Source organism: Boleophthalmus pectinirostris, unplaced genomic scaffold (assembly GCF_026225935.1).
Source record: "Boleophthalmus pectinirostris isolate CB_2022bp ecotype Guang Dong unplaced genomic scaffold, ASM2622593v1 HiC_scaffold_15, whole genome shotgun sequence".
NCBI lineage: Eukaryota > Metazoa > Chordata > Actinopteri > Gobiiformes > Gobiidae > Boleophthalmus > Boleophthalmus pectinirostris.
In genome coordinates this window covers 29480241-29496698 of record NW_026571070.1, presented here as the reverse complement: position 1 = coordinate 29496698, position 16458 = coordinate 29480241, and the positions used below count along the sequence as shown (strand labels likewise).

The 16458-nt window shown below is 40.0% G+C and overlaps 1 protein-coding gene across 1 annotated transcript in view; it reads right to left on the bottom strand.

Annotated features, from left to right (window-relative positions):
* The window catches only part of pard3aa (par-3 family cell polarity regulator alpha, a), an 826722-nt gene that overhangs the window by 435524 nt on the left and 374740 nt on the right, over window positions 1-16458 (bottom strand). The window contains exon 15 of the mRNA XM_055151054.1: window positions 6147-6291. Coding sequence (XP_055007029.1) covers window positions 6147-6291 — 145 coding nt within the window. The remainder of the gene's footprint in view (window positions 1-6146; window positions 6292-16458) is intronic.

Here is a 16458-nt window from a genome sequence, read left to right as displayed (position 1 = left end):
AAGTAGTAGTGGTAGTAGTATTAGTAGTGTTAGTAGTAGTAGTAGTAATAGTAGTAGTTGTTGTAGTCCTGCAAAATTATGGGTAGAAGGTGCAGATAAAGTAGTAATAGGTGCAGTAGTAGTAGTAGTAGTAGTAGTAGTAGTAGTAGTAGTAGTAGTAGTAGTAGTAGTAGTAGTAGTAGTGGCAAAAGAATAGTAGGTGAACTAGAGCTGGGTTCTATTTGTGGAAAAGGGAAGGCGAACAGAAGGCTGGATAGTAGTTGTAGTAGTAGTAACAGTAATGAAAGGAGTACTGATACTATAAATTACAGTAGTAGTAGTAGTAGTAGAAACATCTCGCAAAAGTATAAATAGAACCTCAACCAGTGCACCATTAAAAACACAGAAGCCAATATTTCTGTAAACCTCTGCGAAGCTTCACCAAAACTACATGTTACCAACTTTTCGGTTCTTTACACAGTTTAGCAATAGTGCACGCCATATTAAACTATTTTTCTTCCCCCCGTCTCCTGATCATTTGAAATGGAGGAATGGCGGCTGTTTGGAGAGATCAAGAGCTGTCACAGAGCACCGTAGGCTTGGGTTAATGAGGGCACGACTCTGAGGCAGCCTGAAGATAGAGAAGAAAGAAAAGATGACATATTTAAACCTCCACGAGACGCTTCGGGGGGCGTGCGTCTGATAACTCTGCTGCTCCGAACCCGCCTCACCCCCGCCACCCCAAAACTTTCACCATTTACTGTTTTATAGTCTCAATAAGAGCAAACTTTTCCCTCAGATTTGCCTGACAGGAGAAGTAATGGGACTCGTGAGGTAAACAAAAGGGATTGAGAAGAGCTAAACAAATTTGAGGATGCGATGGAGGTGTGAGGGGGTAGAGAGACATTTCTAACAGAGGTAGAATATAAAGAAAAGTCTGCATGTAGAAGTTGTAGTAGTAGGAGAAGTAGTAGTAATAGTATTTTTTACTAAAAGAGGCTAAAGTGTGTTATCTGTGTCTGTTTGTGTTGCCATGTTTGTTTTGATTCTCTTGGGAGCTCTGTCTTTGGCTTCTGTCCCAAACCACAATGCTGCACTGTGATTGGTCCAATTTGTGGTCCACTGATGGTCAATCACACCGGCCAGAACCTCCTGCTAAGAAGGATTCTCATGAGTTTGTGAAGAACTGTGATCAGCCTGAGTTTGTCAATCATCATATCATTGAATCATTTGCACTGTTTTCCTCTTGTTTATAACTGTGATCTCCTGTATTTATATCACTATATTTCTCTTTTTTACTTATTTGTACACATGGCAAAGGAGAAATTCAATATGTCAACTGGACAAAAGTTTATTTGGTCAAATATGTTGCACAGCTCATCCAAGATGCTTCTTCAGTTCTGAAGAAGAACTGAACAGACCTGAAGAAGCAGTTTGGATGAGCTGTGGCCAAATAAACTTTTGTCCAGTTGACAAATTGAATTTCTCCTTTGCCATGGATTCTACCTGGAAAACTGAGGAATTTTTCACACTTAAATTTATAAAATGATGCCCTATTTAACAATCGGTTGTTAGTTTTTATTGCCACTTATTAAAACATTAAGATGTATTATCATTTTTATATTTTTTACTCTGTTTTACTGTAATATAATGTGAGCTATTGTGTCCAAGTCATTTAACTTGTGGATGAATAAAGTCTGTCTAAGTCTAAATCTAATCCATGTTGGTTTGAAAGTTTAGAATGCACAAAGACTGAAACAAATGTTCAAACCAAACATTTATGTCAGCACAAAATGCTTGCCTAACTGAATTTTGGAAACACCAGCCCTTCCTGTAATCCCTCTGTTGTTCAGGTTCTATTGCAAAAGAAAATGGGTTTCTGTCAATTGAACAAAAGTTTTTTAAGAGTGAATATGTTTCACAACTCAACCAAGAAGCTTCTTCAGTTCTGACAGGAGACTGGTAAATCACTAACTTATATCTGTCTGAAGGAAGGAGATAACTGCACTGAAACTAACACACTCTAGTTATATAGAGTAAGGAGCATATGTTATTAAAGTGTACTGAACTCGTCTAAGGTGTGAACTGTCACCTGAGTTAGATTTTACATGATCATACTCTGACTCTATTATTTTCTTTGTTTTAGTTTAGATAAGAGGATGGAGTGTGGAGATGTGTTTACCTACAAGTGCTGTGATTTTTTATTTATTTATTTTTTTCATGTAATTTTTTCTGCTACTAATTTAGAACTTATTATTACCATTTATATATTTTTTACTCTTTGTTATTATATTATATTGTGATGAGTGAGCTACTGTGTCAACATAATTTCCCTTGAGGATCAATAAAGTTTGTCTAAGTCTAATACTGCTTTTTTTTTGTTTGTTTGTTTATTGAATCAAAAAATGTGACATATCCCTTGGAGTAAAAATAACATTTGATATATATTTAATGATACAGAAGTGAATAAATTCTTCAGAATAATTAAAAGCCCGTGATCCCGGTCAGACGCAATATTCGCCGCTAACCTGATAGCATCACGGTTAGCATTAGCGTTAGCCTCGCGCGAGTGTGAAAGTTCTGTCGATGGCCGCATGACAGCCGCCAGCGCTCCACCATTGACTTGCCAATTCTAATCCAGATCTTAGCTGGTCATGTCAACAAGGCACGGATGGAAATTGACCGCGCGAAACTGGACAGACTCGACCGTGACGCTAATCCTCACAAGAATGTACCGCTATAGGTGAGGAAACGAGGAGACGAGGACGCGAGGCGAAGAGACGAAGATGGACGTTGAGGAGGGAAGCGCGTTTGGATGTACAGAATGATCGATGCATTTCAGACTAACAGACAGAGCAATTTAAAATGAAAATTAAATGCTGTAAATTTAGGGTTAGCAGGTCACCCACATTTGTTATTCAAGTTAAATTGGTAAAAAATAATCCAGAAATGTTGAATCAATTCAGAACAGTTGTTTCAGGTTTGAATCATTTTCATGACTCTTAGCGAGGACTAATATGATGTAGCTTAGTTTAGTTTACTAATTTATTGGTTTATTTTAATAGGGACCATCTGCAAACACTTTAATCTCATAAAAAAAGAGACGTTTTACACCACATTTAGCCATCTGCACTCCTTAACAACAACTACTATAATAGAAAAAACAGAAAAGCTTTAATAAAAATACATTGTGTGCATGTATTTATTATAATCTAACTGTCCATGCGGTTAAAAGTGAGAGTAAAAGTCTCTCTGTTAAGCAAAATATGAAAACAATAGGGATGTAACAGTAACCGAAATATCGTGATATTGTATCATCAAAGTTCTCACGATAATCTCCTGGGCCATCACAATATTGAATCAAGTTATGGTGCAGCAATAGCTAAAAAAAAGACAGAGTGAACTACATAGACTATGATCCTTTGCTCCATCTCAGTGCAGACTACAAGAAGAAATAACAGTTGTAAGCACTTTTAAGTCTTAGTTCTTTGGATTAAGTCTTGTCAAGGCATTTTAAGAAGAAAAAGTAGCATATTAGTCTCCACAAAATATCGCAATAAATTAGGGTGACCATATTTCTGTTTGTGAAAACCTGGACACCTTACCGGGAGCGGTGGGTGGGGCCTCGACGTTGAGCTACTCTCACCTCGCAACCTGTGCACATGGCCTCCCACTTGTCTCAGCTGGGATGGAAAACAGAACATTTCTTGTACAAGTCATTGTTAAATGTGCATTTGCGCTTCGGCATGTTGCAGGCTGACCGTCTGTTTGTGTCTGCTCGCTCCTTCTGAGTTACACAGAGCTACGAGAGCTGCTCAGTTTAATGACCCCAATGAAAGGAAATGAAAACCAGGACAGTTCCATCACTTAAAAAAAAAAAACCCGGACACCCAAGACAGGACGCAAAAAAACGGACATGTCCGGGGAAAAACGGACGTTTAGTCACCCTACAATAAATATCGTACTGAAAGATGTAGATCGTGAAAATACTGTACTGAAATATTTCGATATTGTTACATCCCTAATCATGAGCCTTCAGACCATATCATGAATTTTCCCACGATATCGCAATAAATATCGTACTGCGATGTTCATACCGTAACGATATCGTCTTGTGAGACTTGGATATCATTACACCCTAGAAAACAATAGTCATGCAAGTCCAATGAGGTTCATTTGGTCTTCTGATAATTTATGTTGTTAGTTTTTTTTTTCCAGACCAGGAGTTTGTTTTCATAGCTGATAGTTTGGACTGCTCACTAGCACTCTTCCTCAGATGGAGCAACATCATTGGGACAGAGGACAACAAACATCGTCACTGGATTAAAGAGGCAATCGAAATACGGATACGTGCCCTCAGGAATATAAACCGGATCTGTTACACGCTGCTGTTCTGACATGCCTCTATTTGGACATTGACGTCTAATTATCGGAGCAGCGGCATAAACATGATTTAAGTTTATTATTTAAGTGCATTTTTATACTGATAACGCTGAACCAACACAAGAGTCAGGACACAAGCACTGAGAGCTTTGTGTACACGTATTTGGTTTCATAACAACAGCTAGTTTAATTATTATTATTGTAGCACAGCGTTTTATTTAGATCATGCTTAATTCCAAAGGGTAAACAGTCTTCACTTTCAGCTCGAACCATTTTAAACAGATCTGAGCCTCGGTCTTGTCTCTCTGTGATGAGTTTGGAGATAATGACGAGTTCTCACATTAGCTTCTGTCATATAAATAAATATAAAAAGAGCCAGCCTTTTGAACAGCTCTTTCACACGAACGGGGCCAAAAGATTCGGATCCCACAAAAGAGTTGAAAGTTCCATCGCTAATCTAGTCTGTGGAAGTGATGCCAGGGTTTTCCCAAGAAACATGTCCAATAAGAAAGTGGATGTAAACCTGATGTAAACGCGAAGGTGCACTTTTACTATAGAGACGTGAGGTGGTGAGAGTGTTCTTGGTTTGGTTAAAACACAAACCTTCCATGACTATTTTATGTCCCGACACATCATAATTAGGGGTGTCAAATTATCGCGTTAATTGCAATTAATTAATTACAGTCATATTTAGTGCGTTATGTTTTTTAATCGCATTAATCTCATTTTTTAATCTCTAACTTTACTGTTTCTGTATGCGAGTTGCCTTATTATAAACTCTGTTTTTAAGTGTTAGGACAACAATACATCGCTCCCGCAAAGAATTGTAAGTTTCAGTCCCGTTCTCGTCCGCATCTGCGATAAACCTGCACATGTCTGATCTCTGAAAACATCGCGACACACACAGAACAGACTCACTATCATCACCATCAACATCCTCTGTCACAGAAAGAACATCTATATTCCACTGAGTCATGTCCTTTAGTCCGACAGAAGCTGAACCACATCAGCGCACAAGAGCGTTTTTTTTTTTTTTTTTTTTCTCTCCACTTAGTTTATGCAAATGAGACATGCAGTTTTAAGTTTTGTTTCTGTAAGACTTGCACAAAGCTGCATTAAACACATGATAATGTCAAACAGCTGATGTGGTTCTAGAGTGTTCATGGTTTATATATTGTAAAGTTGACTTTATTTATGCAAATTAGTAGTAGTAATAATAATATTGATACTGTGGAATATAAATGGCTGCATCTTTTAAAGTTTGTTAAACAATAAATGACTTTATAAAATCACTTTTTTGTTCTGTATCAATCTTTTGATCTGCCACAATAATGTAATAATGAATTTAAATGAAAATACCTGAAGTTGAAGGTATCAGCAATTTTTAGGTGAGATTAAAAAAGACATTAATTAGATTAATTAATTACAGATCAGAATTACTACAGAATTAATTAATCTCTAAATTTTTTTAATCTCTTGACAGCGTTAGTCATAATGCGTACACAGTACAGTAGGGATGCAACAATAACCAAAATATCGAGATATCATATCGTCAAAAGAACGACAAAAAAAAAAATTCAATTCTTTAAAAAAATGTGATCCGATTCCAACATTCACGTTAAGGAACCGTTCAGAAGCGTCAATTCATTCACAAACTAGACTAGACACAAGACTCCTGACCAAGATCTTCAGCATTTAGAGTGGACAACCTGTGGTCACCAGCTGCTCCAGATGCCCTCCCTTCACCCACGCTCCGCACTGACTCGTGTGTACTTTTGACTCACCCATGCGCCCGCTCATGTTTCCTCGTGAAGTGGAGATGCTGTCCAGGTCTAAGCTCTCGTACAGGGAGTGGGAGATGCGTCTCTCCTGACCGTCCAGCAGAGACCCGCCAGACACGTCGGACAGAGGAGGACTGACCGGGACGTCCTGAACACAAACAGAAATATGTTGTTTTTAATCATACATGATCTGTTTTTGCTCCTTTTTTTTCATAATAGTAATGCATTTGACCTGGAGTTGCGTTTTGTTTTATTCACACGTGTTTGAGTATTCCTTTATTATTAGTCTGTCTACATCTCCAAAGGTCAAAATGATGTGAAATAGTAATTACAAAAACAAACAGTAGGAATCAAACCACACAATTTTGATATAACATTGAACTGCACTAGTCACATCCACTACTGTTTGGAGAAAGAAAGAGACAGTCAGAAAGAAAGACAGACTATGAAAGAAAGAAAGAAAGAAAGGAACAAAGTTAGAGGGCACAACTCATCTTAAATCTGCAGGGTTTGTGTGTTAAACATGTGTGAATGAAACAAAACACAACTCCAGGTCTGTTTGTGATGAGGAAACAACATTAGAATCCGAAAATAGCGTAACATGGGCCCATTAAGATACTACTGAAGCCGCAACTGTCCCGGGGGCAGACTGAGGGATACATGACTGCCAATCTATACTGCTATAATAAAAACTGTCCCGACTCCAGACCGACTAGTGGCCGCTCCAGGTACTGTGGCTCTCAGGACCTTGGACTCAGAAAGAATTCTCCCATAGAGCGTAACCAAATGTCCCTATTTGTCCCAGTTTTATACAAGAAATGTCCCAGGTGTCCCCATTTTTGAACAATTTGATTGCTGTCAACAGTAAAGAGAGACACAAATTGTAATTTAAATGTGAAAATATGACTATACTGACTCACATGTTAGTCATGAATGGTGTCACACTTGTTTCACAATTCACAACCACCAAAAAAAAAAAAAAAACGTGAATGTTCCAGTTTTTTATTTTGAAATTCTGGTCACCCTAGCCTAAAAGAACGCTCCACGCCGTGCACCTTTAAAGACATCACACAGGTGGGAGGAGCTCGCCCGTATTGAGGAAGTAAGTGAGGAAGAGAAAATTGTTTTGGGGCCCAAGCACCAATGAGCACAGGCCACTGAAAACAATACGACGCCATCTTGGATTCACCTTCAGATTTGATTGTAGTTCTATGTTCCAAATAAAGAGCGACTCTAAATTCACTTTACTGCCATACTGTCTCTCCATGTAAAACTCTACGTACATGTATGAACAAGTATAAGTGTACCAGTGTCCCTCTTTAATCTGAAATCACTATAATATTGCTGAAGTGACGTTACCTTCATGTCCCTATAGTCGTGCTTCACTCCTTCAGCTTATATGAGGAGACAGAACTGTTTATCGGCTCATGTTAAACCCACAGAGCTGGACGCCTGCAGGGTTTAGTCTCACTGATGGAGGAGAAAAGCCCACTAAGCCTGCCTGGACATCACTCCCCCACTTCTGCTCTGGTACCACAATACAGAAAGTATCGAAAGTACCACAATACAGGAATTATTAATAGTACCACAATACAGGAAGTATCAATAGTACCACAATACAGGAAGTATCAATAGTACCACAATACAGGAAGTATCAATAGTACCACAATACAGGAAGTATCAATAGTACCACAATACAGGAAGTATCAATAGTACCACAATACAGGAAGTATCAATAGTACCACAATACAGGAAGTATCAATAGTACCACAATACAGGAAGTAACTGCATCTTCAGATTTATAAGTTCAAGGTGCACTGTGGAACATTTCTGGTAGCGGGTCCACCACCTGTTTGTCTTTGTGGGAATGTTACTGCTTTGTCTAGAATGTTCCAGATATGACAACGACAGGTTACATTACAGGTGAGATCTGTGGAGAGGCGACCCCATTCACAGAGAGAATGATTGTGTTTTTGAGCAACAAAAACACTTGTAATGCATAAAAGCTTGATAGATGTGTTTAAACCTTTCCAGACCGACATGATCATATACAAAATCTGGGAATGTTTTATATAACTGCACTTAACGTACCAACCATATAAGATAGAAGCTTTTCCTTGAAAAGCTGAGAGTTGCTAACCTGATTCATCAGCCAGTTTCACTTCGTGGAAACCGTCTGACCTCGCAGCATTAGGATTCGTTTTCTCGACGGTAGGCGGGTACGTTTTTTTTATTTAAACAATCACTGCTATTTGGTGGTGACGTATGTAACGCGCCGCTAACGGAGCTAACTGGTATATTAAGCTTTTCCCAAATCCCGCAGGAAGAAGGACAATAACGTCTTTCCCTTTGATAAAATTCACCAAACATTCTCTTTATTCCGGCTTTAAATCCTCGATCTCGGGAATCGTTGCCAATACAGAATGTATTGCTCTTTGCTGATTGGCTGGTGCCCAAACTCACACTTCTGGGGTTTTTCCGAACCATGTAGTGTGTTCTGATTCCTGATCTAGTCACTGGAGAGAAATGAAATTGAGCAGAGGTACTAGGAACTTTGTTTTCCACCAAACGCATGCGCTCCGTGCATTTTGAGCGGCGCAAACTTTGCCAAAGAGTGTAGTGAATCAAAATGTTTGACTGCTCTGAGCGTTTGTGTTCGTAACAATTAAAAAAGCTGCTCTAGGTGCAGTTATTTCTCAAATAAAAGGAAAATTATGCATCTTGGTCTAAGTGTCCATTGCTGTTTTTATCTGAAAGGTTTATTTAACTCCAAATGTACAAATAGCATAATTGCCTAAGTCATTTTTTGGCCAAATGGTGATATCTGCCTAACTTTACTTTCCTACCACTGCTGCATCACCCTGTCTTATTACTATGTCCTCAGCCTATCAGAACACTTGTTAGAGTCTAAAATCACTGTCTGCCTTTGTCATCTTTATACAACATCAATAAAAAATACCATTGTGCTTGCTAAAAAATGAGCTTTTTCTTGTTTTCCGAAAACGTTCAAATATGAGTTGGGCAACTATGCTATTAGGCTAACGAAATGTAATAAACCCCATGGAAATGCAGGAAGTGATGTGGCTCTGTGCCCTGGACCTGACACCAGCTGTTTCCATGACTGATGGGGCCATTGCACTTTTTTTTTGTTTTTTGTTTGAGGCAATAAGGAGATTTTGAGTTTACTTACAGACTTGATATTGTGCACTTTTGTAGCTACGGCCCTAAATTAAGCATTTTTATGTCCAAAAGGTTGTTCATACATATTTGATGTGTGTTTTGTATGAAAGAGGTTGTACTGGGAAAAAAGAGTATAACACTTCATTAGGGGTAAAAGGGGCAGTTTTAATATTAAAAAAAAAAAAAAAAAAAAGGTGAGGACAAAAGTACTTAAGACTGGAAGGCTTTAAAGCCATACCATGGAACATTCCAGGGATCTCCATGGAGACAAGCAAATGACAGATTTTCCACCAGAAAAGTTGCACAATGCATTCTTCACTTAAAGGGCCCATCCCATGTAAAATAACTCTTTTCACATTGTATCTTCTGCACATAAACAAGCACAATTTGGGTTTTGGAACATCCATTACACAATAGTTATGAAATCTTATTGATTTCTTGGAGACAGTCACAGACCAGGAACTATGAAAGACCGACTATTGCTCATCCCCTCACTCGTCCTGAGAAAACACAGGCTCCACCTTCCAAACGTGACATAGGCGACGAGTGAGCCGCCCTTCCTCCGTCCATCTCAGGGAGGGAGGGGGAGACAGACGTGCACCCTGATAGTGGTAGGAATAAACTTTTATTCATCATGGAGATACAGCGCGTTCAGCCGCATGTGTTGGACCCGGAATCGGACGAAGACTTAGAGGTGCACGAAGCTCAAGCACCGCGTCCACATCAGCTGAACATTACTGATTCTGGTAAAGTATTAATAAACACTAGTAGATAAACTTATTACATCGTGTTCACTGCAGTGTAGAACAATGAGCTTATGCTGTCACTTTTGTTTAAGTGTTCATGTGGGAATTGTCAGTCGATGCGGGGTGGAGGTGGAACGAGGGAGGGGGCGGGTGGGTGTGAAGTGCTTTCTGCTACGTCAAACGCGTCATAGGTGTAGCTGCGGCGTCATCGTTGTAGCAGCTTTAGTTCGTTGTCACGTGGGAGGGTGGCAGAAATACACTGCAGTTTGTTAAAAAAAACTAATCTAAAAACCATTTGGGCGACAAATCCAAGGCCCACACATCACTCTTAGAGGGCAGAAAGCTCTGAAAAGTTGATTTTGCATGAGATGGGCCCTTTAAGACTATGTTTGTGCAAATAACCATAAAGATAAAATTACAAGGTTGCTCTCTGCATTTTGAGCAAATTACACAAAATATTCAGCTTTAAGTCATGTTATAATGTTGTTACATCCTCAAAAATACACCTGGAGTTGTGTTTTATTTCATTCACATGTTTAACACAGAAAAACGTGGGAACATGGGCCAAAAATAAACCTAAACAACTCTTGAGAACGTGTATAGAAAGTATTCAGGAACACAAGTATATAAAAAAAGTGAAATTAATTCAGTTTAAACAAAAACATAATTCTAAGGGGACGATCTATAAATTGTGTGTACTGTTTTTTGTTGTTGTATTTTTCAAAGTCTTCCAAAAGATGTATCAGTGCACCAACATTTACTGAATCAATACTTGCATAAAACAGACATACACAGGTTTTAAAAAGAAGAGGAAGAACGAGGGATCGATGTAACTCAATGGATAAGAAAAAAAAGAAAAAGAAAGAAAGAAAAAACAAGTTAATGTGTGTTTTGTATTTGATAAAATTGCCAAGGCCATGTTTAACGCTTTCTTCGATTTTTTGTTTTTCAAATTACAATTAAAGATGTAATAATTTAGTGTTATTTACTCAAAGGTTGTCGTGTTTTTGTTTTTTTTCCTACATATATAAAGAAAAGATGTAAATGTAACAGTAAGTGGAGGTAAAGAACTAAGAGATGTTTTGAAAATATCTAATCTTTCCCTCTCTCTCCATCTCTTTCTCCTCTCTCCCTCACTCCTCTTCCTTCTCTCTTCTCTCCTCTCTCTTCTCTTCCTTTTCTCCTCTCTATCCATTCTCGCTCCTCCTCCTTCTCTCCTCTGTGTCCTCTTGTTTTAGCTCTCTTCCCTTTTCCCCCTTATTTCCTTCTCTCTCCTCTTCTCTCTCGTCTTTCTCTCTCCCCCCTCTCTTCTTCCCTCCTATTCGCTCTCTCCTCTTTTTTGGACTCTCTCTCCTCTTTCCTCTCTCCCTCCTTTTCCCTCTCTCCTCTTTTTGACTCTCATCTCTCTTTCCTCTCCACCCTTACTCCTCTTCCTTCTCTCCTCTCTCTGCTGTCTTCCCACTACTCTCATCTCTCTCTTCTTCCTTTTATCCTCTCGATCCATTCTCTCTCTTCTCTTCCCTCTCTCCTCTCTCTGCTTTCTCTCTCCTCTCTTTTTGTTCTCTTCCTTCTCTCATGACCCTTTATTCTCATCTCTCTCCTCTTCTCTCTCGTCTTTCTCTCTCCTCCCTGTCTTCTTAACTTGCTCTTCTCCCTCTCTATCATCTCTCTCCTCCTCTCTCTCTTCTTCCCTCTCAACCCTCTCACTTCTCTTCCTTCTCTCATCTCTCTGCTCTCTCATCTCACTTCTCTCCCTTTTCTGATCACAACCCACTTTCTCTCCCCTCTTCTCTCTCCTCTCTCTCTCCTCTTTTTTGACTCTCTCTCTCCTCTCTCTCTCCTCTTTTTCGACTCTCTCCTCTTCCCTCTCTCCTCTCTCTCTCTCCTCTTCCCTCTCTCCTCTCCCCTCTCCTCTCTCTCTCCTCTTTCTTTTCTCCTCTCTATACACTCTCTCTCTGCTCTTTCTTCTCTCTTCTCTACTGTCTCTCTTCCCTCTCTTCCCCTCCTCTGTCTGTCAATAACACATAAATCAAAAGAATCACATTATGTGGAAAAGATCTGTAGAAAGGTGACGTGTCTTGCTCAAGGACATAGTGGCAGACTATATGAAACAGCAACTAAAAACCTAAATGAAACAAAACAACAAAAAAACTAATAAAAAGTGCTATGTGGATGAGGTGTTATACAGGGTTAAGTTTCTTGCCCAGGGACACGATGGAGCACAAATGACATCCACTAGGAATCAAACCACACACTTTGGATGCTTATATAACAACTGTACAGTACCAGCTGCTGTTTGGAGGAAGAAAAAAACTTTAGAGAGGGACAGTAGCTTTTGCGTCCTCCTTATTTCCCAGAGTGCTTTGCAGCGCCTCTGGGCAACCACGGGAACCAACAAGCACCTGATCCACACCTCCTCCCTCTCTCCTCCACTCTCTCTGCTCTCTCTCTGTTCTTTCTCCTCTTCCTCACTCTCTCCACTCTCTGCTCTCTCACCTCTCTTTTTGCTCTCTTCCTTCTCTCATGCCTCCTTATTCTCCTCTTCCCTCTCTCCTCATCTTTCTCTCCTCTTACCTCCCTCCCCTCTCACTCCTTTTTTCTCCTCTCTTTGCTCTCTTTCCACTTCGCTCGTCGCTCTCTCTTTCCTCTTCATTTTCTCCTCTGTATCCACTCTCTCCCTCCTCTCCTTTTGCTCTCTTCCTCCTCTCGTGCCCCTTTATTCTCATCTCTCCTCCCCGTCTCTTTCTCTCTTCTGTCTCCGCTTCTCTCCTCTTTTTTTGACTCTCTCCTCTTCCCTCACTTCGCTTCTCTCACTCCTCTCTCCTTTCTCTCTCTTCCCACTCCTCTCCTCTCTCCTCTTCCTTTTCTCCTTTCTATCCACTCTCTCCCTCCTCTTTCTCCACTTTCCTCTAGTCTTCTACTCTTTCTCTTTTCTCTCCTCTTCCCTCTCTTCTCTGTCCTCTTCTCTCCACCTTCTCCACTCTCTGCTTGTTCTTCCCCTTTAACTCCCCATCCTCTCCTCTTCTTAATTCTCACTCTCTTCTCTTCTCTCTCTCTCTCTCTCTCTCTCTCTTCTCTCTCTCTCTCTCTCTCTCTCTCTCTCTCTCTCTCTCTTCTCTCTCTCCTCCTTTCTCTTCTGTCTCTCCTCTCCTCTCTCTCTCTCTCTCTCTCTCTCTCCTCTCTCTCTCTCTCTCTCCTCTTCTCTCTTCTCTCTCTCTCTCTCTCTCTCTCTCTCTCTCCTCTCTCTCTCCTCTCTCTTCTCCTTCCTTCTTCTCTCTTCTCTCTCTCTCTCTTCTCTCTTTCTCTCTCTCTTCTCTTCTCTCTCTCTCTCTTCTCTCTCCTCTCCTTTTCTCTCTCTCCTCCTTTCTCTTCTGTCTCTCCTCTCATCTCTTCTCTCTCTCTCCTCCTTTCTCTCCTCTCTCCTCCCTCTCTCCTCTCCTCTCTGCACCTGTGGCTGACTTAAACCAGGAGAGACTCGGCCTAATATTGATCACAACAGTTAGTTGGCTGGGGGCCCGGAGGTAAGGGGAGCGCTGGAGATCAGGTAAGGCAAGCAGCCGGAACACAATAGAGAGCGAGTGTAAACAAAGCAAACGGAGAGAGAAGAAAAGGCAGGGGCACCGCTCCTGCCAAGTCTGGATTCCGTGGGAGTTTTACAAATGGCTCATTCCGGAATAACATTAGTTTTATTTCACTGATATAAATGAGAAGCAATGGACTAACTCTGGAACAAATTTAAAACACAAAACTGAAAAAAAAGAAAAAGAAAAGAAAGATTAGCACGCAGCAAGAACATCCCGAGTTTTGATTCCCAGTTTGTATTAATTAAAAGTTGCACTATGAAACATTTCTGGCGGAAGGTCTGTCACATGGAGATGTTCTTCCTTTACTTAGAATGTTCCTCAGTATGGAATTAAACTAAACTATCAACAAGACAAGCTGATAATGCAAGCTGGTGAAGTTACAAGTCAGATCTGTGGAAAGGCAAGCCAGTTTTCAATAAGAACGCATGATTAGATGAGTGTAAAACCAGACTGTGGAACTTCAATACCTTCCGTCATAACTCCTGACCTTACAGAGCAGGGGGTTAACAGAAAAGTGACAAGGCGCACATATAGGTTTGGATTCATTACACAATTAAAAACTGGTTTCTGATGAAGGGTTCCGAGCCCAAGTTCTGTAACTGTGTCCTTAGGCAAGACACTTCACCCACATTGTTTAAAGAGCCTGTATTACTCTATTTTTTGATCCACATACAGACCTGGAGTTGTGTTTTGTTTCATTAATTTAACACACAAACCCTGAGTTCTTTTCATTAAGTGGTAATACTGGAAGTGCTTCACTGTTATTTTAAATGTCATACACAGGGATGGACATGATTAGTCGACTAATCGATAACTGATCATTAAGAATTTCATCAATAAGGTTCATTGTTAATCAACAAACTGAATGAAGGTTGCTGTGCATAGCGTAAGGAGACGAGGTTGCATCTGACACAAACACTGGAGTTGTGCTTCACAGTCCCACGTTTGGGCTCTAGCACCTCATTGGAGACACTGTACCACTCAAAGAGTCCGTACACATGAACATCAGTGTCCTGTGTGTTATGATCGGGTTTTTTGAGTATTCCGGTTTTGTCATGGTGCATGTAAACACAGTATCCCGGTTACTGCAACATCAAGAGCTGCACTAAACCTGCGCATGTCTGATCTCTGAAAACATGAACCATCTCCAACACGACACACACACAGAACACACTCACCATCATCATCATCCCTCTGTCACAGAAAGAACACTCATATTCCATTGAGTCGTGTCCTTTAGTCCGACAGAAGCTGAACCACATCAGCGCACAAGGAAAGAGCTGTTTTTTTAATTTTCAGTCCTTATAGTTTATGCAAATGAGCCATGTGGTTTAAAGTTTTGTTTCTGTAAAATGTAAACAAATGTGTCAAAGCTGCAATAAACACATTATAATGTCAAAAGGGCTCATGTGGCTCTAGAGTGGTTCTGGTTTATATGTTGTAAAGTTGAGTTTATTTATCCAGATAAGTAATAGTAATAATAATGATGTTCATTTTAATATTAAAATGTTAATGATTAATCAAAAATCAATTGTTAATTCTCCCGACGATCGATTCATAAAATTTAATCAAATGCCCATCCCTGATCATACACTTTCACTAGAATTATTTGGATAATTTCAGCCCTGGAATTGCTACTTTTTTTTTTTTTTTTCTGAACTAAAGGTAAAAATATAGCTACAACCTTACAAACCTACATGACATCACAAGGTGGAACAGAGCATTTTGAGCTTTGAAGATGTTAGACAGATTAATAATAAAGGATTACTCAAGCAATGTGAATGAAACAAAACACAAGTCCAGGTCTGTTTTTGATGAGGAAACAACATTCTAACATATCTTAAAGCTCACAAGAGTCAGTTTTGCGTAACATAAATTTATTCACAGTCTCTCCCACTCTGTGAGCTGACATCCCGCTCATGATATCACTGGTTGAGGTTGCTTGCGTTACGAAGATGATACTGGAAAGCAACAAAGCAGCATGGACGACGGTGGAGCCAACAGTGCTTTATGGTGTTCTGTCGAAATGGGCTACCCCATCGAAATACCTGCAGCCTAACGTAGGTATTCTGCCGCAAATCTAACCTGCACAAGTCATTGCTTACACCCTTAACTGGTCAAAACATACAATAAAAGCAATACACTTTTAAAATGGGAATTGTAACTCCACGTCTGCCTCGGGAGCTCAAATCAACGGTATTTAAACTGGAACAGCGCTTGGGGGTTGCTCAAATCGACAGGACACCGGCCCTGCCAATGACGTGTCCCTTATTTATTTATACCCCAGCTATGGCTACAACAGTATCTCACCACCAACAAATATAGAGTGAATAAATAGTGACTAGTGAAGCTCAAAATGACACCAATAAAGCATAAAAATGAAATCCGTTCCTTTTCATTCTTACACAAAGTGAAAATCAAATGAACATGTTCTTGCTAATCAAAACTAATCCTTCCCAAAACGACTGTAACGTTAAATTTTACAAGACAATAAATGAACGAACCCAGGAGTCTCTGATCAAATCTCTTCTTTTTAGTATGGATTTCCAGCTCTTCCTCGAGTTTAATCTACTTTAATCTAGTCATTTTCCGAGCGGATTAGCGCGCTGACAGAGAGACAGGTGAGATACCGCGGCTCCACAGCCTACGACAAAACCGCTGCTATGATACACGCTATGCTAATCTGCGCCAACACAAATCGGGTTTATAGATCGCTGGAATCTTCCGTCCTATCTCATGGGCTGTTGACAGAGACGGTCTTAAGCTGTCACCAGGGCTAATATAGTTTGGGGCCTGGCTATTTCC